Raw genomic sequence first — 23,301 nt, forward strand, 5'->3', positions numbered from 1 at the left:
TGTTAATGCCTTTTTCCTGCTTCATCTCTTGATTGCCTACTCGGAAAACAGATATAATCTTGCCTGTGAGTTAATTAGCGATAGCGGGACTAATTAAATTTTACAGCACATTGAAAAGTGACAGCACGCTGAAACTAATCGGGAGAGAAACTAGAAGATAGTTGGGCAAGTCATTTCAGCAAGTGGTTCTATTATTATATGTGACAGAACGCTTTACAGGCTGTGGGAGGCAATTCATAGAAAGTCTTCGGAAGTTGTGTTCGTAGTTATTATTGCTGCTGGAAATATCTATATCAGTGACAACGTGATCATAACCATCCTATATGTGCAGTAACAGCAGCCAGATCTCTAATCAGAAAATCAGTACCTCCAACATGGGAAAGTAAGTACACCCCAAAGAATACAGCTTAAGCAATAGGGAACATGCAGCATCAAACTTTCCTGTATGTAAGTAACAGAAGTTTCAAGAAGCCTATAAATTTGTAGGGTCGATGCCTGAGTTTCAACTCATGATCACACTGATCATATGTCCATGCCTTATGGCTTATTGGTGATCCAACAGTCAGTCATGATGATCGAGTGACTTGTCTCCCTGTTCTTAGTTGCTGTTGACAAACTGGTCGGCAGGGTCCATATCTAATCATGAAAGTGGTTTTATATTCTTCTTTGAGTGTCTAGCTTCTATATCTGATGGCTTATTGGTCAACCTTGGCGATCCTGTGGTCATTTATGGTGATCGATTGACTTGTCTCCCAGTTCTTAGTTCCTGTTTTCAAATTGGTCAGCAGGATCCATATTTGATCATGAAAATGGTTTTGTATTCTTCTGTGAGGGTCTAGCATCTATATCTGATTGATTATTGGTCAACCTTGGTGATCCTGTGGTCATTTATGGTGATCGAGTGATTTGTATCTTATCTGGTAATCCAGTAGTCCCTGTTGATAAATTGGTCCTTTTCCCATGATCATGATGATTTTTTGATTATCCTTGGTGATCCAGTAATCAGTCATAATGATTGAGTGTCCTGTCTCTCATCTGGTGATCCGTTGCTTAGTTTCTGTTGACAAACTGGTCAGCAGGGTCCATATCTAATCATGAAAGTGGGTTTGGATTCTACTTTGAGTGTCTAGCTTCTATATCTGATGGCTTATTGGTCAACCTTGGTGATCCTGTGGTCATTTATGGTGATCGATTGACTTGTCTCCCAGTCCTTAGTTCCTGTTATCAAATTGATCAGCAGGATCCATATATGATCATAAAAGTGGTTTTGTATTCTTCTGTGAGGGTCTAGCATCTATATCTGATTTTTTATTGGTCAACCTTGGTGATCCTGTGGTCATTTATGGTGATCGAGTGATTTGTCTCTTATTTGGTAATCCTGTAGTCCCTGTTGCTAAATTGGTCCTTTTCCCATGATCATGATGATTTTTTGATCATCCTTGGTGATCCAGTAATCAGTCATAATGATTGAGTGTCCTGTCTCTCATCTGGTGATCCTTTGCTTAGTTTCTGTTGACAAATTGGCCAGCAGCATTCATTTCTGATTATGAGAGTGGTTTATGTTCTTCTGAGAATATAGCGTCCATATCTAATTTTATGGTTTATTTGTCATTCTTGGTCATCCTATGATCATTCTTGGTGATTGAGTGGTTTGTCTCTCACATGGTTTTCCAGTAGTCCATGTTGACAAATTGTTCCTTCTTCCATGATTATGAGAATTTGACAGTCTTGGCGATTCAGCAGTCAATCATGGTGATCAAGAGGTTTATCTGTCATCTGGTGATACAGTGCTTAGTTCCTCTTGACAAATTGGCAATTTCCCCACGATAATATATCTATATTTGATGATTTCTTTGTCATTCACGGTGATCATGTGGTTAGTCTCCAACCTGGTCATCTAATGCTTAGTTCCTCTTGATAAATTGATCCTTTCTCCATGATCATTTATGTATATCTGATGATTAATTGGTCATCGTTGGTAATCATGCAGTTAGTCATGGTGATCGAGTGGTTTTCTTCTTTTTTTAGCAGTCCAGTGGTTAGTTTCTCTTAACAAACTGATCCTTTGTCTATGATACTGTGTCTATATCTGATGATTTATTGCTCATCTTTTATGAGTACTACTACTACTGTGTACAGTTTTGGGCACCACATTTTAAAAAAGACATAGACAAACTGGAGCAAGTTCAGAGAAGAGCGACCAGAATGGTGACTGGTCTGCAAACCATGTCCTATGAGGAACGGTTGCAGGATTTGGGAATGTTTAGCTTGCAAAAAAGAAGACTGAGAGGAGACTTAATAGCTGTCTACAAATATGTCAAGGGCTGTCACATTGTAGAAGGATCATCTTTATTCTCATTTGCACAAGGAAAGACTAGAAGCAATGGGATGAAACTAAATGGGAGGAGACACAGATTAGATATTAGAAAAAACTTTTTGACAGTGAGGGTGATCAATGAGTGGAACAGGCTGCCACGAGAGGTGGTGAGTTCCCCTTCAATGGACGTCTTCAAACAGAGGCTGGACAGACATCTGTTTGAGATGATTTAGTGAATCCTGCTTTGAGCAGGGGGTTGGACCAGATGACCCAGGAGGTCCCTTCCAACTCTACATTCTATGATTCTATGATTCTATGATCCAGCAGTCAATCATAATGCTCTAGTGACTTGTTTTCCATTTGGTCATCCAGTGCTTATTTCCACTTGACAAATTGGTCCTTCCCTTTTGTTCAAATATTATCAAATGGTTTATTGGTCATCCTTGGTGATCCAGTAGTCATCCACAGTGATGGAGTGGTTTGTCCTTCATTTAGTGATCTAGTGCTTAGCTCATGTGGATGTTTTGAACAGCAGGATCTAAATCTGTCATGAAAGTAATCTAGTATTCTTCTCGGTGGATCTGGTATCCATTTCTGATAGCTTATTCTTGATGATCCAGAAGTTATACATTGGGGTCGAGTGGTTTGTCTGTCATCTGGTGATCCAGTAGTCCCTGCTGACTGATTGGTCCTTCCCCAATGATCATGTGATGGTTTAATGGTCGCCCTTGGTGATCCAGAAGTAATTTATGATGATTAAGTCCTTTGTCTATCATCTGGTGATCCAGTATTTGGTTTAGAAAAATTGGTTGTTCCTGGACAATGGGGTCTTAATATACAATGGTTTAGTGATCATTTTTTGGTGATTCAAGCTGACCATGTGGTTTGTCTCTCTCTCTTTGTTAACAGAGAGTGATCCGTTGTTCTAGTGCTGGCTCTCTGTTAACAAACTGATCCATTCCTGCCAATCATGTGGTATATTGGTCATCTTTGGCAGTCCAGTAGGCATCCTTGATGATTGCGTGCTTTGTCACTCATCTAGTAATCCACTGCTCTAGGGCTCACTCTCTGTTGATGAACTGGTCCTTTTGTCTGCCGATTCCCTGCAGTCATCCATGCTGACTGTTTGATGTTTCCTTTGTTTGATGATGAAGTACTTTAATTGGTCAACAGTATGCAAATTTGGGCAAACAATGGATTTAGTGGCTTTTCTTGATGATCTAGTAGCCATATCTGGTGGTGCATTGGTCATCCTTGACAATCCAGCTGGCATCCTTGATGCTCAAGAGGTTTGCCTCTCATCTGGTGATCCAATATTTGGTCCCTGGTGTGAAATTAGTCAGCAGAATCCATTTTCTTATCATGAAATGTGGTTTTGTATTCTTGGCTGAGGATCTAGTCATTTATTGATCATCAATGGTGATCGAGTCAGGTGTCCTTCATCTGGTTATCCAGTGGTTTAGAAGTCATGGAGCTTGGTAAGTCACACGATACTCGAGATTCTTCAGACATGGATCAGGGTATGAGAGGGAGGATTTGCTGTTATCTGTTCCTTTCTCTGCGAACAATAAACCTTCATATGACGTAGTAGCTGTAAGTTTCTTGGAAGAAATTTTCACAGTGTGTCCCTGCCCTGAGATTTCCCTAAGCGATAAAGCATGTCTTATTCATGTGGCTAGAAAGTGATAATGGACCCTCTATTGTGAGATCCCCTGTCTGGTGAGACAATCCTGTGACCTCTTACTATACTTACTTAAGATGCTGATTTGGCTTTTATCCTAAATCATATTGCAAGGCTCGTTAAAGGGTCGACACTCGACAGTGACTTGTAGGATCTTTGCTGTGGCTCTATAGAGTTCTAGTCCTCTTCTTCCCTGAAGAGGCAATTTGCATATACTTACTTTCACATTGTACTGGTCTCTGCAGGTCACTAGCAGCCTCTATGTCCAGAAACTACCATGTTTTCATGAATATTCCTATTTTACACAGTATTTCAATACTATGAAAAGTTTCTCCTCCAAAAGTAACCGGAAGATGCAACCAGTCAGCCATTGTGAACTTCCGGAGCTGAGGCTTTTGGTCACCAAGTCACCACTGGTACACACTGTGTTCACTGTGGGCTTTTTGTATTTCCCTCTCCTTTCTCTTTCAGGTTATCTATCGATCCTTGTAGTTTTCTATGTTCTGTACCTGCCGTGCTAGTATACCAGGGGAAAGGACTTTTATAGTTAAGTTACATCCACATAACAACCCACAGATGGCTATTTGTATTTTTCATTTTTGGGGGTTTCTGGCCCTTTATATTGTACAGAATGACAGCTCTCGTCTATCGCTCACCGCCTTTGACACTGAGATGTCTACATTTCCTCTCACTAAGCAAAGACGAAAAAGTTGAAGAGGCGTAAAATCCTATTAGATTTCTTATTGATCAGCAGTCGCTCAGCAGGAAAGTGGCCGAGATCGTTGTATTTTACTGCTGCAGCGCAATACTTTCCATCTGAGAGATAGCGGACGTCTTGTCTATCTCATTCTTATCATATATCTACTGGTTAGGTATCTATTTATCTATCTATCCCATATCAATCTATCTATCTATCCCATATCTATCTATCTATCTATCTATCTATCTATCTATCTATCTATCTATCTATCTATCTATCTATCTATCTATCCCATATCAATCTATTTGTTATCAATTATCTATCTATCATCATCTATCTCATATTTATCTATCCTCCTATCTATCTATTTATCTATCTTTCCTTCTATCTATCTATCTATCTATCTATCTATCTATCTATCTATCTATCTATCTATCCCATATCTATCTATCTATCTATCTATCTATCTATCTATCTATTTATCTATCTTTCCTTCTATCTATCTATCTATCTATCTATCTATCTATCTATCTATCTATCCCATATCTATCTATCTATCTATCTATCTATCTATCTATCTATCCCATATCTATATATCTGTCTGTCTATCTATCTATCTATCTGTCTGTCTGTCTGTCTATCTATCTATCTATCTATCTATCTATCTATCTATCTATCTATCTATCTATCTATCTATCCCATATCTATCCCATATCTATCTATCTATCTAAAGACAATAAAAACGTTTGATTTAAACTGTGTTATTACTCAATGAACTTTGCTTACAAAAAACGGAGGTTCTTAGCGCATAAATTGGCCAATTCATGTGCGCCCATCAACCGCTGCAAGGTGACCTCCCATCTGATGGGTACTACTCTGCCTACATGCCTCTCTTGGGCTACAAGCCTATAACTCTGGACAGAACATGTCACTTCTGGGCTGAAACACTTACAATTTAAATGGGCTATGCGCTAAGAACCTCAGTTTTTTGTAAGTAAAGCTCATTGAGTAATAACACAGTTTAAATCAAACGTTTTTATTGTCTTTATGTATTTTGGCCATAATGGAGTGTTGCTGCGCTCTCTTTTTATATATCTTATTCAGTTTCTACAGCTTGCACCTGTTCACATTAGGATGTGCTGGTCAGTTCTTTTTACATCTATCTATCTATCTATCTATTTATCTATCTATCTATCTATCCCATATCTATCTATCTATCTATCTATCTATCTATCTATCTATCTATCTATCTATCTATCCCATATCTATCTATCTATCTGTGACGCCCAGCTGCGCTTGGTTTCACAGATCCTAGAAGAGTGCATTGATGGATTCCTCCACAAGAGGCCCCCATAAACATTCACACATCTCCACCTTCCACCTCAGACCAGCAGAGGGAGCCTGTTAGGGATATAAATAGGGAAGGTGGAGCCAGGAAGTTCAGTCTAGTTCAGTCTGGTTTAGCAGTTGAGTCTAGTACAGTCTGAGAAGAGTTACCTCAGAGGACAGAGCCTGTTCCAGCTCCTGCAATTGCTAGCCTGCAGTGGAGCTCATCCAGACCAAGACTCAGTTGTAGCTCAGAATAGTGAGCTTTAGGTGTGCCGGCGCCATAAGATCGGTGAAGCGCGGCAAGCTGCCGTTAGTGTGTCTAGCCTAGTGAGGGCCCGAGTAGGCCGAAGGCGAGTGGAGAGTTAGTACATAGGGGGCAGAGGATCTTACCCAGCTCACCCCGAAACATATACCGGACACCGGGTCCGAGCTTACCGGGATCTCTATGACCCAGTAAGGCATAACCGGAATCCCTGGAGAACTACAGGTCCCAGGATCACTAAAGTGCTGATACGTATCAGAGCCAGGAGACACATAGGCCCCGCAAGCTGAGGAGCGTGTACTCCAAGAGAAGGCCCTACCACAAGGTCAGCCAGCGCAGGACAGAGACAAAGTTAGGCCTAGCTCCAAGCAGGTCAGAAACTTACTACGCAGAGGCAAGAAATAGGAGGCCCTACACCCGCTCATTGGGGAGGATCCTGATATGCACCCTTCACCCTACAGTGCTCCGGGATGTGCCTGAATTTCCACCAGTAAAAGGTACTGAAGTGACTACCGTGTCTGTCCCTGTTCTTGCTCTGGCCCTGCTGGGTCTCGCCTTTCCTGCATCCCCCTTTCCGTACGCTGCCCTGAGGCCTAGCTCCACCTGTGGGGAGCTATACCATCGAGCTGCCTTATCACTGGCCTCAGTGGACTGCCGCAGCGCTGGTGATTCTCACCAGAAACCACAGGTGGCGTCACAAACTTTCATAAAATTAACAGACAATCCTCCTTTTTAAAGAGTGACCCCAGGGTACGGGCCCGGGAGCCGACCACCGCGACATCCCCAATGCCAGGCAAAGGCCCGGGTACCTAGTCATCCCCATCCCCTGGGCTAGTCATCTTTCCTGGCGTCACGAACAGGATTTCCATGCCCGCTGCAACGACGGAGTGTTATGCCCGTTGCCACCGGGTACTGTGCGCCTTTAATTAAAAACTGTGTGTTTTGACTGTGGTGAAAAGGGCGTAACCGCGGGAAACTGAGGGGCGTATCTGCAAAAGAGCGCGAAGCCCCGGACACGCCCTACGCCTCAACGTCAAACCAGGAAGCGCCAGGTCCTGTAAGGAGCGTCGCTGAACGCTCTGACGTAGGACCCAATCGACGCAAGGTCCTGAAGACGACCGTCACCTGCGGAGCTGCGGCCTACCGGAAGAAAAGAAAAGAAGGTAGGCCACGGTTCGCTAGGGGGGCGCCAGAACGTCCGACGAACAGCACAACGCCGGAATACCGGTTAACGGCCCTGATGTTCAACCCGCGCCCGACGCCGAGAAGGCCGAAGCGGCCGCTCCACCAGCAGCGCCTGTAACTCCTGTCATTCCCATAACTTTACCGTACATTCCTGGAGCAAAGTGGCTACCCCAGTACAACGGCAAACCAGATACCCTGTCTGGATTCAAACGGAAGATATGCGGTATCTTAGATATGTACTCTATGACAGGCAAGCAGAGGGCCGCTGTTGTATTAGGACAACTGACTGGTGCTGCGGAACGGGAAGTGGAAACATGGTCAGCCGCAGACCAGGAGTCAGTGTCCGCAATCTTTAAAAAACGACAGACTGTTTTTGAGGATCATACTGAGGCGGACCTCCGGATGAGGTTCTACAACTGTTCTCAACAGCCGGAGGACAATGTTCGGGACTATGCCTGGCGTCTACAAGGGGCCCTGCGGGCTCTGAAACAGGTTAGTCCGACAGCATCGAAAATGAAAACAAAGTGCTGAAGGAACAGTTTGTCCGGGGACTGAGGTCTCCAGAGGAGAGCAGGACTGTGCGTTGGTGGTCCCTGGATCATCCAGATGCCACCTTTGACAATCTTAAGGACATGGCTATAAAAGGACCGCAGCCCCTGGAAACAAATGCCATCCAATGTTACCAGGGTGGGGCTACCCCAGTGCCTGCTACACACACCTTTTCCCCAGTGGCTGCTGAAGCCAAGGTTCCAGCAACGTTCCCTAGAGAGCTGGACAGTCTGCGCTCTGAAGTGCGTCAGTTGAGCAAAACCCTGACCACTGTGCTGAGTGCTCTGCAGCTGCGGACGGAGCCCGAGGAAGGAGGGAAAATCCTGTTAGCCGATAGCCCTGAGGATGTCCCCTGGATGCGAAGGAGGAGGAGGACAACACCACCCTCTACAAGGATCAGTGAGCAGCGCCGTCCACAGAAGGGCCCTACCTGCTACCGCTGCCGCAAGTCTGGACATACCACCCAGAATTGTCCTTTAAACGAGAAAACCCTGGGGCCGAGGGCCGACACCCAGGAGTAAATTCCCCAGGCCCTTCAGACTGGTGCAACAGGTTCGTCGGAGGAAGACCTTTCCTGTCCATTGTGCTGGACGGCATCCCGACGCACGCTCTGCTGGACACAGGATCTCAGGTAACGGCGGCACGGTGGCGCAGTGGTTAGCACTGCAGCCTTGCAGTGCTGGGGTCCTGGTTCAAATCCCACCAAGGACAACATCTGCAAGGAGTTTGTATGTTCTCCCCGTGTTTGCGTGGGTTTCCTCCGGGTTCTCCGGTTTCCTCCCACACTCCAAAGACATACTGATAGGGAATCTAGATTGTGAGCCCCGATGGGGACAGCGACGATAATGTATGTAAAGCGCTGCGGAATATGTTAGCGCTATATAAAAATAAAGATTATTATTAAAAAAAAAAATAATAAAGATTATAACCATAATGCCTGACTTCCTCTACAAGAGGTTCTGGTCCATGGACGACCTACGTCCTCCAGCTCCAAATCTTTCTGTTTATGCCTCAAATGGATTCCCCCTTAACCTAATCGGGGTTAAGAATGTGACAGTAAAGATGGGGAGAGTGGAGCTGAAGGACCAGGGGCTAATTGTAGTAGAGACTAATCCTGATGATACCAATCCGTATATGGTACTAGGCACTAACATTGTTGGTAACTGTTTGGGAGAAGTTGTGTTCTTGCTCCAACAGATAGCTGACACTGCCAGACCAAGACAGAGGAGGGCACTGCAGAAGGAGATCCGAGTCCTGATGTACCAACAGCAAGTAAGGTTAACAGAAGGTGAAATCGGTAATGTGCGGGTGACGGACCCCATACCCATTGTCATTCCCCCAATGAGTGAAATGCTCATCTGGTGTAGAGCTGCTGTAGGTCTTAGAGGACAGAGCTACCAGGCGGTAGTAGAACCCTTTTGCTCCGAGCACAGACCCACGCTCTTAACCGCCAGAGGAGTGGAAGATGTACGCAATGGGAGGGTGCCCGTCCGTCTTCTCAATTGTGGGGAAGACGAGGTCAGATTGCCACGTTATGCCACTGTTGCCAAATTACATGCTGTAAATAACAACTGCATTCACAAGGCGGAGTCCTTAACCTCACCAGATGAAGTGGAGGATAATGACCCTGCAACCCAGGTGGAGGATTGGTGTCAACAGCTCCATGTTGGGACAGACACCACTCCTGCCAATCAGAAACAGGGTGTACACCGGGTGGTTCAAGAATATGCGCAGTTGTTCAGTAAACATCCACTTGACTTCGGGAGGATTAAGGGGGTTCAACACCATATCCCCACAGGCGACCATCCACCCATCAAAGAATGTTACAGGCCTATACCACCAGCACACTACCAGAAGGCTAAGGAAATGTTGCACGACATGAGAAAGGCCGGGGTAGTAAGGGATAGTTGTAGTCCCTGGGCAGCTCCCCTAGTGCTAGTTAGGAAAAAGGATGGGAGCATGAGAATGAGTGTAGATTACCGACAAGTAAATCGCATTACACATAAAGATGCATACCCTTTACCACTCATAGAGGAGTCCCTAGCTGTCTTAAAGTCTGCAAATTACTTTTCCACCCTTGACCTCACTAGTGGGTACTGGCAAGTAGCTGTGGCTGAGGAGGATCGGGAGAAGACGGCCTTCACTACCCCGATAGGACTCTGCGAGTTCAACAGTATGCCGTTTGGACTCTGCAATGCCCCTGGAACGTTCCAGAGATTGATGGAGTGCTACCTGGGACACCGCAACTTTGAGACTGTTTTACTATACTTGGATGACGTGATAGTGTACTCCAAAACGTATGAGGACCACTTGAAGCACCTGGCAGAGGTATTTGAGTCACTGTCCTGGTACGGGATGAAGTTGAAGCCCTCAAAGTGCCACCTGCTCAAGAGAAAGGTACAGTACCTGGGGCACATTGTCAGTCCGGAAGGGGTAGCACCTGACCCGGAGAAGATCACTGCCATCCAGAAGTGGCCGGAGCCGAAGAACCTCAAAGAGGTGCGTCAGTTCCTGGGACTAGTAGGATACTACCGGAGGTTTGTAAAAGATTACACCAAGAAAGCAGCTTCTCTGCAAGACCTCCTGGTAGGGCAGTCCCCCAAAGGCAGAAATCCCCCATTCCACTGGGGTAAGGAGCAAGCCGAGTCGTTTCAGGAGATGAAGGAGAGCCTGACAGGTGATGAGAACCTGGCCTACCCTGACTACAGCCAACCGTTCCTGCTGTATACTGATGCCAGCAACGAAGGACGGGGAGCTGTCCTAAGTCAGAAGCAGAATGGCTAAGAGAAGGTGATCGCATACGCAAGCAGGAAGCTCCGGCCGACTGAGAGGAACCCAGAGAACTATAGCAGCTTTAAGTTGGAGTTCCTGGCCTTGGTCTGGGCCATCACTGAAAGGTTCAAGCACTATCTAGCCTCCAGTAAGTTCACTGCCTTCACTGATAACAACCCCTTGACCCATCTTGAAAGAGCTAAGCTAGGAGCACTGGAACAACGATGGATGGCTCGGCTGTCAAATTATCAATTCATAATTAAATGCCAGGCAGGCCGCAAGAACGCCAACGCCGATGCCCTGTCCACGATGCCTCACCAATCAGACACAGAAGAAGAAGTGGATGACCTGGAAGAGATTGAGCTACCTGCCTTTCACCGGAATGGGATGATCCACGAGCAACGAGCCTCCAGGAGGCAGCGTGGAATGACGTTAAACCCCCTGCCTCACCACAGCTGGAAAGAGACCCAGGACAGTGACCCGGTTGTCAGCCGCATTAAGGAGCTGATAACCCAAGAAGGTTCCTCCCTGGAAAAAGACGCGTCCCTGCAAGCAAAGCAGCTGTGGAACGAGAGAAGCCGGCTGTTTTTCTACCGTGAGAAGCTGTGCCGGAGGTACGTTAGTCCAAAAACCCATGAGATGGTCTGGCAGATAGTGGTCCCCAAGACAGACATCCAAATTGTGTTGGAGGCCTACCACGATCAGGTGGGGCACTTTGGCTGGAAAAAGCTAGATACCCTGCTGAAGTGTCGATTCTACTGGGTAGGAATGCGCAGCTCCATTGAGCGGTGGTGCCGGGACTGTGGACCCTGTGGCCTTAGAAGAAAAGACTACAGTAGCCAGAAGGCACCCCTGCAACCCATCAAGACAATTCGGCCCCTGGAGATCGTGGTCCTGGACCATGTCAAGCTGTCCCCCAGCAGGTCAGGGTACTCTTATGCTCTGACCATGGTGGATCACTACTCACGTTTCCTGGTGGTCGCCCCCGTCAAAGACCTGACGGCAGAGACAGCAGCAAAGACGTTCCAAGCATATTTCTGTAGACCCCATGGTTATCCTGAGCAGGTGCTGTCGGACCAAGGCCCGGCCTTTGAGGCTGAGTTGTTCAAGGAGTTCTGCCATCTCTACGGGTGTAAGAAGATAAGAACTGCACCGTACCACCCACAAACCAATGGTCTCTGTGAGAAGATGAATAACATCATCATCGACCTGCTAAAGACCATACCACTTGAGGAGAGAAATCAGTGGCCAGACCTACTACCTGACCTAGTTAGATCTGTATAATCATATACCAGTAAGTTCCACCAACTGTACTCCGGCATATCTCATGCGGGCAAGGCCAGGAAAGCTGCCCATGGATCTGGAGCTTGGTGTTGTTGAGCCTGAAGCTGAAATGACCACTGAGGACTGGGACACGACCAGACAGGAGCAGTACAGGAGGGTGCAAGCCTGTGTCGAGGACAGTCTCACTCGAGTGAGAGAAAAGCAGGAGGCGCACTACAACAAAAACGCGCCCGCAGAACCCTTCACACCTGGTGAAGTAGTATTGAAAAGGAAAAGACGAAACCACAAACTTGATGACCAATGGGAAAAAGAACCCTACACTGTATTGAATTCAAGATTCGATAATAAGAAGACCTGCATAATCAGTCGAGATGGAGGAAGAACGTCTGCAACAGTGTCCAGGGACCACCTAAAGTTGTGTCCAGACCTACTAAAACCCCAAGAAGAAGTGCCTCTCACCAAACCGGAGGAACCTGAAGAAGCAGTGATCCACACTGACTTAGGAGATTTCCCGGCAGATTGGCCTCAACTAGGAGGAGCAGTAGTCATCCCTGTAATCACCTTCTACCCACAGCAAGAAGAACCTATAAGTGCAGCAGAAGAGCCTGCTCAAGCAGAATCCCCGGAAGAAGGATCCCCGGTTGGAACAGAGCAAGAAGGCCCAGCCAATGGTATGCTTGCCAGTCGAGTAGAGGGGTCAATGCAGCCTTGTAGCCCCTCCACACCTAGTACTGACATATTGGGAGGTAGTGCACCTACTAGTACTTCACGCATCCCGGTACTACGCAGATCAACAAGTAGCACGCGAGGTCAACCCCCTGTCAGGTACAAGCAGTAAAATAGTCAAATTTCTGAAAATGTAGATAGTTACCCCTGGGGTATTAAATTGTAATGTACTGTATTATTGTGTGTTTTCATGCATATGTATATTATTTTGTGCTTTGCTTTATTATTGAACAGTTCAAGTGACATGGACACTTTACCTTATTAATTCCTTTATTGTTTGCATAAAGAACTGAGTGGCTGAGGACTATGTGCAGCCCCCAAAAACGCTTTTTGTATATAATTGCACTCCCTGGAGTGCCCCTTTTAGGTGACCTCAGAAGGAAAACCTGTCTGGAGTGGCTCTCTTGGAGGTCCAACTCGGGATCTTCATGCCCTGCAGCCACCCCAGGGCCTACATTGAGGGTTTGGGACAGGTCCCTCAACCACCAAGTACTGTACCCTGTGAGATGGACATCCTGTCTGGGAACCTCACCACAAGAGACTTGAATTCTGAGGACGCTTTGTATTCGTTTATATTGTTATGCAACGTTTAAACTTGGTGCCTCCCATAAAGGGAAGATTGTTCATGTTTCCTATTGTTTTATAAAATGTACTTCAGCCCGGGAGTGCTGAGCTTTGCTAGGGGGGAATGTGACGCCCAGCTGCGCTTGGTATCACAGATCCTACAAGAGTGCATTGATGGATTCCTCCACAAGAGGCCCCCATAAACATTCACACATCTCCACCTTCCACCTCAGACCAGCAGAGGGAGCCTGTTAGGGATATAAATAGGGAAGGTGGAGCCGGGCAGTTCAGTCTAGTTCAGTCTGGTTTAGCAGTTGAGTCTAGTACAGTCTGAGAAGAGTTACCTCAGAGGACAGAGCCTGTTCCAGCTCCTGCAATTGCTAGCCTGCAGTGGAGCTCATCCAGACCAAGACTCAGTTGTAGCTCAGAATAGTGAGCTTTAGGTGTGCCGGCGCCTTAAGATCGGTGAAGCGCGGCAAGCTGCCGTTAGTGTGTATAGCCTAGTGAGGGCCCGAGTAGGCCGAAGGCGAGTGGAGAGTTAGTACATAGGGGGCAGAGGAGCTTACCCAGCTCACCCCGAAACATATACCGGACACCGGGTCCGAGCTTTCGGGATCTCTATGACCCAGTAAGGCATAACCGGAATCCCTGGAGAACTACAGGTCCCAGGATCGCTAAAGTGCTGATACGTAACAGAGCCTGGAGACACATAGGCCCCGCAAGCTGAGGAGTGTGTACTCCAAGAAAAGGCCCTACCACAAGGTCAGCTAGCGCAGGACAGAGACAAAGTTAGGCCTAGCTCCAGGCAGGTCAGAAACTTACTTCGCAGAGGCAAGAAATAGGAGGCCCTACACCCGCTCATTGGGGAGGATTCTGATATGCACCCTTCACCCTACAGTGCTCCGGGACGTGCCTGAATTTCCATCAGTAAAAGGTACTGAAGTGACTATCGTGTCTGTCCCTGTTCTTGCTCTGACCCGGCTGGGTCTCGCCTTTCCTGCATCCCCCTTTCCGTACGCTGCCCTGAGGCCTAGCTCCACCTGTGGGGAGCTATACCATAGAGCTGCCTTATCACCGGCCTCAGTGGACTGCCGCAGCGCTGGTGATTCTCACCAGAAACCACAGGTGGTGTCACGAACTTTCATAAAATTAACAAACAATCCTCCTTTTTAAAGAGTGACCCCAGGGTACGGGCCCGGGAGCCGACCACCGCGACATCCCCAAGGCCAGGCAAAGGCCCGGGTACCGAGTCATCCCCATCCCCTGGGCTAGTCATATCTATCTATCTATCCCATATCTATCTATCTATCCCATATCTATCTATCTATCTATCCATATATCTATCTATCTATCTATCTATCCATATATCTATCTATCTATCTATCTATCTATCCCATATCTATCCATATATCTATCTATCTATCTATCCCATATCTATCTATCTATCTATCTATCTATCTATCTATCTATCTATCTATCTATCTATCTATCTATCTATCTATCCTCCTATCTATCTATCTATCTATCTATCTATCTATCTATCTATCTATCTATCTATCTATCTATCTATCTATCTATCCATCTATCTATCTAGTAATTCCCTATCAGCCTAGCATGATCTGTAAAATGAAATTATAAGCCCATATATTCATTACCCCTTCATACCCCCTCCACAGATCTTCCATATCCCGGGCCCCACATGGGGGTAAGTGGGCAGAGTTATCTGTTATGTCTAGTGTGATAAGCACTGAAGTAGTTAAATCCATGGATTTTCGATGTCTCCCATTGCAATAAATTCCAGAAGATCCCGGCTGTATAACTACAGATGACTGGCAGGAAGGCAGGTTATTTATAGAGCGGGTATATCTATAAACCTGTTGTCGCTCACTTAATTGATCCACCTCGCACACGGACACTTCTAGAATAGTAACACTGACGGCTGCTGGAGAGATTTTGCATTCTAGGAAGAAACAAACTTATAGCAAGATAACTGTGGCCACGATCATTGTATTCTGAAACGTTTTCTAACTTTCTAATATACTTTGTATACCAGTTCTTCACCATTTCCCAGTTCTCTGCTTGCTGTCAGTGAATGGGAACATTCATGTTTACCAGTATAGACCCAACACTTCTCACAGCTGAAGGTTTGTTACAATTAAATCCACTGTGGGCACATCAGTATGGCAAATCTTTCCTGTCCTGATAGTTTGATACAATTTAGACAGTATACAATGGTAACAAACCCTCAGCTGTGAGAAGTACCAGGTCCTGGCACATTTTCAGTCTCTGAAAGCAAATAGGGATTTTCTCATTCACGGGCTGCAAGCAGAGATCTTGATTTATGATACTGATATACAGTACAAGTCAATGCACATGCAATAGTTTTCCTTTTTCTTATTGGAACGTGAACATTGTAGATTCAGGCTGGAGACAGCAAAACCACGAAGGAAATAAAACAAGGAGTAAAGAAACAGGTGTGAAGCAAACAGAACATGTGTTACACCTTCAATTCCTCAGACTACCCCCCTTTTACTCTGGTGGCGGCTTTACACCCCAATTTCTCTTCAGCAGCTTAATCAGGTCATCACCAGGAATGGCCTACACCAGTTATGAAGACGTCCCCATAGGTGCTGAGCACTTGTTGCTGCTTTGCCTTTATTCTGCGTCCAACTCATCCCAAACCATCTCCATTGGGTTGAGGTCGGGTGATTGTGGAGGCCACGACATCTTTCCTTCTTGGTCACACAGTCGTCACATAGCCTGGAGGTGTTTTGGGTCATTGTCCTGCTGCAACACAAATGATGGTCCTGTTAAACGTAGATCAGATGGGATGCCGTCGCTGCAGACTCCTGTGATGGCCATGCTGGGTAATGTGACGGGAATATTTAAGAAATCATCAGAAAAGTCCCTTACACATCCCCTCCATAGTTCACTGTGGGTACTACGCATGTAGAAACCTTCTCCTGTTCACTGGAGGCCATTTTTTGTGACGACCCAATGAAGCTGCCGGAGAGAAAGAGGGTTTAAAGGGGTTGTCCGGTACTTTTTTTAAGTTGCCCAATGTATTCAGCAAGTGGGCATAAGTATCTCTGTAAATACCTTGTGTTGCAGATAATGCCTGTGAGCGGCGCTATCGGTGGCCGCTCACAGGCATCACGTGACCCCCGGCTGCAGCCGGCGCTGACATTCGCTGACGTCACGACAAGTCCAGGGTCCCTCTTCCGCGTTCCACCGGTGGCTGCTGGGTTATTCCCCTGCATCACATCCGATATCCACCGCGCGTTCTGCCTCTCCCCATTCATTAGGAAAGCCCGTGGTGGATGCTGGGCGTGACGTGGTGGAATAACCCCACCCACAACCCAGCAGCCACCACGGGGACCCATGCCTCACTTGACATGACGTCAGCGCAGGGTCATGTGATGCCTGTGAGCAGCCACCGATAGCGCCGCTCACAGGCATTATCAGCAACACCAGGTATTTACAAATATACTTATGCCCACATGCTGAATACATTGGGCAATTTAAAAAAAGTACCGGACAACTTCTTTAAAGCTGTCATCAGATTAAAAGGGGGGAACTGTGAGGAATTTGAGGTGAACACATACAGTGCTGCTCACCATCATTGGCAGCCCTTCATTTTTTCATAGACTGTACAATATCTTCAGAAAGAAATGAAAATGTACCACAGTTATATCCTCAGGATTTTTTAATTAGTGGTCCAAAGTAATACAACAATAAAACATTGTTTTCAACTTACCTATTGCAATTTCAAAGAAGAAACAGAATAAACAGCATGTGCAGCAATAAAGGCACCCCTAATACTTGGTTGCACATCCTTTGGCATTGCTGACAGCCTCCAAACGTTTCTTGTAGCCATCTATAAGCTTCTTGCACATCTCAGTTGGAATTTTCTCCCACTCTTCCTTTGCAGTTTGTTCAAGCTCTTGATAGTCTGCAGGGTTCTTTTTCCTAATGGCAGATTTCAGCTCATCCCAAAGATTTTCAATGGGATTGAGGTCAGGACTCATTGCTGGCCATTTTAAAACAGTCCATTTTTTGTTTTTCAACCATTCCTATGTACTTTTGGATGTGTGCTTTAGGTCATTATCTTGCTGGAGGACCCATGATCTTCGACTCAAACCAAGTTTTCTTAAACTGGGTAGGACATTTCGCTCTAAAATATCTTGATAATTCTCTGATTTCATGATTCTTGTGATACAGTCAAGTCCTCCAGTACAGGGTGCAGCAAAGCAACCCCCCCAGCATTATGAATCCTTCACCATGCTTAACTGTTGGTAAGCTGTTCTTTTCCTTATAAGCTTCATTGCGCCGTCTCTGAACAAACTATTTCTTTGCATTGCCAAAAAGCTCTATTTTTGTTTCATCTGTCCACAGAACATTTTCCCAGAAGGATTGTGGTTTGTCAAGGTACTCTTTGGCAAAGATCAGTCGTTCCTTTTTATGTCTTTTCTTCAGCAATGGTTTCTTCCTTGGCCTTGACCTATAAAGCTTTGCTTGCTTTAGTACTTTATGGTACTTTTATATGGTACTTGTTGAAACCTTGGCCCCAGACTTTTCCAGGTTGGCCTTCAGGTTTTTGGATGTTTGATGTGGTGCTTTTTCTACCATTCGCACCAACCTTCAAAGACATCTATTGTCAATTTTCTTCTTTCCCCCTAGTCCAGGGAGGTTCTTGATGGTTTCATGCTTGGCAAACTTCTTAATAACATTGCGTACTGTTGAAACTTGGATACCAAGGTCTTTGGAGATGGCCTTATACCCTTTGGAAGCCTTGTGTCTGCTAATAATAGCAGTTCTGATGTCCTCCGACAGCTCTTTTGTCCGCACCATTGTGACAAAGGAAGACGGCCTGCCATGTGGCTTTTTAAAACACTGAAGTCATCATTCATTGTCGGTGCCCATTCACATGGGCAGCGACAGTTAATCACAGGTGAATCTCTTTTGTGATTTACCACAGACGAGTCAAAATGTGTTTCCATACTAAATTAATGTAAAGGTGCCAATACCAGGGACACAACAAGCTTTAGATTTTTCTATTTTTCCCTCCCGTTGTTTTTGGTTTTAAATTATGGTTTATCATTTGCTCTTTTGTATTTAACACAAGTCTCTATACAAAAAACTGTTTCACGTGATTCAGTTTCCTCCGGAGATATTCCACATTATGTGCTTAAACTTCATGGGTGCCAATAACAATGAGCAGGATTGTATTCTGGTTTGTTAAGCACTTATTTTTTTTTACTCATTGTTTCCATATATATTCCTTTGTGCATTTTGCTGCCTTCAGTCTGAATCTACAATGTGCACATTCCAATAAGAACAAGGAAAACCATTGCATGAACAGCTGTATCCAAACTTTTGACTAGTACTGCATATGATAGAAAGATGCCTGAACACGCAGAACATGGAAATTTGCTGTGTATAGAGCTGAATACTGACCAGTCAGAGTGCCCATCCTTACTGCTGGCACCTGAAAGTGTCTACTCTGGGCACAGGAGCATCAGAAACAGACCATGGAGCAATGGAAGAAGGCACCCTGACAAATCTTATTTTCTTTTACATTAATGTTCAGGAATAGTCTGAGAAACGTGACAAAGAGATGAAGATGACAAATTGTCTCCAAATTCCCCAGATCTCTGTCCCATCGATCATCAGTGGGATGTGCTGGAAAATCAGTTCTGATCTATGGAGGCTGCACCGAGCAACACACAGAACATAAGGGACAGGCTACCGGATACTGCAGGACACCTGTAAGGATCTTATGGAGCTCTTATCTTATGGCGCTCAGGCCTCGTTGGGTCACAGCTGCTCTGGCAGTAAAGGGGGTGACACAAAATTAGGAAGAAGATATTAAAATTATGGCAAATTGGAGTATAGGGCCACAGTGATGTAGTGATAGAAATTGATAGATAGATAGATGATAGATACATAGATGATAGATAAATAATAGATAATAAGTAGATAGATAGATAAAATAAAAAGGTGTCCTCTGGTTTGCTTCACATTTTGAATGTCAGAATATAGAGTGACAGTAATTTATCTAAAGGACAGATGTTGACCTTTCTTTATCTTCATTGTGGAAAGAACAATTGGAGGAACTTTATACTGCTACAAGCCACCTCCCAGTCAATAGCCAAATTATCCTGCGCCCATCTCTATTCTTTCTCTACCTAAAGCTCCTCCTCACCTTCCAATAGCACTGGAGGATGAATCAGAAGATGACAACACCCCCTGGGAATATTCCTTGGCTTGGAAGTTGAAACAAATAGGATTCATAAAGACGTGAAGAATTTTCTCTTCGCAGATATTAAGACATGTTCTGGTGAAGAACTTCAAGATGTTGGAACCAGATGGTGGGTGGGTTTTATCAAGTAGAGGAAATTTATAAAAACCAATAGAAGGAGGTGTGATGCAATATGTAGGAAGTAAGCTACCCGTGAAACCTCTTTTGAGGCCACCACCCGTTGAAACATGCTTCTCTGGAAGTGTGGTCTTCTCAAAGAAAGTGGTTAATATATTTGGAGTCTTATCAAAGAGGTCATCTACTGAGGAGTTTTCACTGTATGGAAGTCCAGCATTAATGGGGTTTCTAAAGTGAGGTAGTAATGTAGGTCTCAATGTCAACTGAGAGCTTAAACATGTCAGTGACACCATTTCTTACCAAGCATGCCCCTCATAAGTCAAAATTAACCAAGATCTCTCATTTGTTCCAGTCTGTTCTACCATGGAAGGTCTCCATCAAACTAACACAGTTGTTCCATCATGATGTTTCACTGTGGGCAAAAGGAGGCCCATAAGGATTAGTATAGAGTCCTGATTTAAAAATTTTCCCACACCTAAACAAAACCCAAGACCAGTATCAGCACCAAACTTCATCAACATCCTTATGGCCCAATGGAAATAGAAGCCTTTGCAGAAGAACTGAAATTTTTATGGTAAAATGGGAACTTAGGTTTTTCCGTTTGGTAGTATCAAAAGTGGTGATGGGATTCGTAGGTCAGAACCTCTATTTTTTCCGTAAATTAAAGACTCTGCATAGACTTGATTTGTCCAGAATTTTCTTTATAGAAGACCCGTCGCTTGCCATAAATATGTAATTTTTTACCTGGTGTAAATGCCGCTGTTCTCTTGAATCCGGCGTTGTTTTTCTTTTGTTCCTGCGCCTCTCCATTCCTGAGATATGGCCCCATCTTCTCTGTATGTAAATCTAGTCTTTTTAGCCAAGTGAGTGTGGTTCTTATCTCTTCTGTGTGGGCGTCTTCTTAGGGATCACCCCCACTTGGCCAACAAGTCTTGATTTGTATAGATGGAAGAAAGGGCCATATCTCAGGAATGGAGAGGCTCAAGAGCAAAAGAAAAACAATGCTGGATTCAGGAGAAAAGCAGCATTTACACCAAGTAAAATTATTTATGGCAAGTAACAGATGCTCTTTAAGGCCACCATTGATTTCATTACTGCTTTACCACTCCTACCTGACACTGACAGGACTGTTTTTCAAAGATCAAATGACACCGTGGGGTAAATCCTAGTTCATGACATTGATAGTCATATTATTTTTGTTACTGTTACATGTACAACACTGTACTATTCAGCACTGTGTAGCGATATTATTTAGACACTTTTTGGCAGAATTAGACTTCATTCACACCAAAGCTATTATTTCTGTTTTCCTGCCCACTTACAGAAACTAAAAAAGAGTGCCAGATCCTGCACATGAAGGAAACCAATGGACTCCGTATATTATAATGGGGCCTGACAGGTTTACTTCAAGGTGGCCTTAATGCTAAAAGAGGCATTAAAATGAAGGCCACCACGAAGAACACATTTTTTGTCATAATTGGCGGTGGAGGCTCCTATCAGACCCTACTTATGCAGATGCAAACATAGCCTTACTTCTGTTCCTTATAGCAGTATTATTTAGTGACCGCTGGCCATGTTCTACTTTAGGAGAAAAGTCCTCATATTTGACCCCGTGGCCTCTATTATGAAGGTCATGAGTGTAAAGATGGTTGAGGTTTATTACCTTCCCATCCTATGGACCCATTGCTGTTATTTCCATACTATATTGGAAGATTAAAGTGGAACTCCCAGTTTACTTGCTACTTATTTTATGAGTAGGGTCTCTATGGGAGACTGAAAATATGAAGCCTCACTTAAAGGTGATAAGTCCTCAAATTTTTACTATGCACAGATCTTTGGTTAGGGGAATTTCTGAGGAAAGGGGAGACTTACTATAAAGCAAAGTTATTACTATGGAATATCAATTCTCTAAAAGGGACAGCAACCAATAAATAATCTGCACAAATTTAAGTTCATGCCTCTTTTTTGTCTATGGTAATGTAAGAGTTACACACAAATCAAACATTCTGGTAGGTTCCCCTCGCTATCTATTGTGCAATCATAAAAGGATCAGTAGCTATGAGCAGGCAGCAGCGGAGGGGTTAAAATATCTTGACAAAGGCCATGCTGCCCTGCTGTTACTTACCAGAGTCGGAGGGCCCCCTGCAGCCATTGCTGAACCCGGAGATGAGCGCCTCCTCACTTGATGTCCCTGACACATGTCATGCCGATAGACTCTGACCCATAGTCATACTGATTGCTGGAGGACATGGAGCGACCCCAGGAAGAACAATGCAGGTGGGAACCTCTTTTCTTAAAGGAGGAGGTGAACCTGTAAAACTTCTTGTGACGGTTTTTCAAATATTCCCTGTAGTTCTTCGTGAGCAGGGTGTACAAGAAAGGGTTAATGCAGCTGTTGCTGTAGGTCAAGCAGGTGACCAGGTAGTTAATGCACTTTTGGGTTTGGGAGGAAAGTGGAGGGGACATGTCGTAAAGTCGGATTAGCTGCCAGATCCAGAAAGGCAAGAAACAAGCCCAGAAAACCAGGACAATGCTGAAGATCATGATTAGCACCTTCTGCTTCGGGGACCTCTTGTTCTCCTTCTTATTGATGGGATTCCTCTGAGATTCTAGATAAGTCCTGGCCAACCTGGTGTACAGGTAGCCAATGATCATGCCTGGTGCCATGATGCTGGTGCTGAAGAGTACCGTCAAGTAAGTCCTGTAGGCATCCTCACTCCACGTTGGGGCACACATCCTTTTCACCCCCTTCCCCTCTACTTCTCTTAGGGTCATCATGATCATCATTGGCAAGGTGAGAAGAAGAGATAGCACCCACACGGCAATGGCCATGGACTTTCGATAGCCCTTGGACCTTCTGACCGTGTCCAGAGGTTTGGTGACTGCCATGTACCTCTCGGTACACATGACAGTGAGGGTGAATATGCTGGCATGCATGGTAAAGAGGTCTAAACTAAGCAAAATACGGCACCCGATGTCCCCAAAGTACCAGTCTTTGACAAAAGAGGTGCAGACGATAAATGGGATGCTGGACAGGTAGAGGAGGTCCGCTAGGGCCAGGTTGATGATGGAGATGTACATAGATGCAGCATACCTCATGGAGTGGCACATGACCACCAAGGTGTACACATTGCCCACCATTCCAGCCACATACATCAGGGATAGGATGGTACCAAATGTTGCCGTGATAATTAATTCCTCCATGCTGTACCCCCGAAGGTCCAGGTTGGAAAAGTTCCCCGGGCCGGAGGAGTTGGGCTCCATTAGCGTGTCAGAGCAGCCGGCCCGGGGAAGGGACCGTCTTATGGAGAAGATTGAGGTTTCTCAATAGCTAGAAACTGAAAAGGAGAGAGGGAGACAACGGGAGGGAGGGGGAGGAGAGATGTGGTGACGACAGCACAGCTCTCCCTCACTATCTTCTCCATCCTTCTCTATCTTCTTACTTTACAGATCCCTTGTTCTGTCCCTTCCTTTGTGTCTAGCTCTTGTTCGGCTCTTGATCCATCATTTGTTCTTTGTGTCACATTTTCCACCCCCCGCCTGCTCGTTTGTT

The 23,301-nt window shown here is 45.2% G+C and overlaps 1 protein-coding gene across 1 annotated transcript in view; it reads right to left on the minus strand.

The window, feature by feature from the left end:
- Positions 1-23,082, minus strand: part of LOC141272140 (urotensin-2 receptor-like) — a 31,012-nt gene extending 7,930 nt beyond the window's left edge. Inside the window, exon 1 of the mRNA XM_073682501.1 lies at positions 21,874-23,082. Coding sequence (XP_073538602.1) covers positions 21,927-23,012 — 1,086 coding nt within the window. The 5' untranslated portion in view covers positions 23,013-23,082 and the 3' untranslated portion in view covers positions 21,874-21,926. The remainder of the gene's footprint in view (positions 1-21,873) is intronic.
- Positions 23,083-23,301: the final 219 nt, after the last annotated feature.

This window comes from Phyllobates terribilis, unplaced genomic scaffold, assembly GCF_046119375.1.
Source record: "Phyllobates terribilis strain yellow unplaced genomic scaffold, ASM4611937v1 Scaffold_5__5_contigs__length_657084704, whole genome shotgun sequence".
In the NCBI taxonomy this organism is placed as follows: domain Eukaryota; kingdom Metazoa; phylum Chordata; class Amphibia; order Anura; family Dendrobatidae; genus Phyllobates; species Phyllobates terribilis.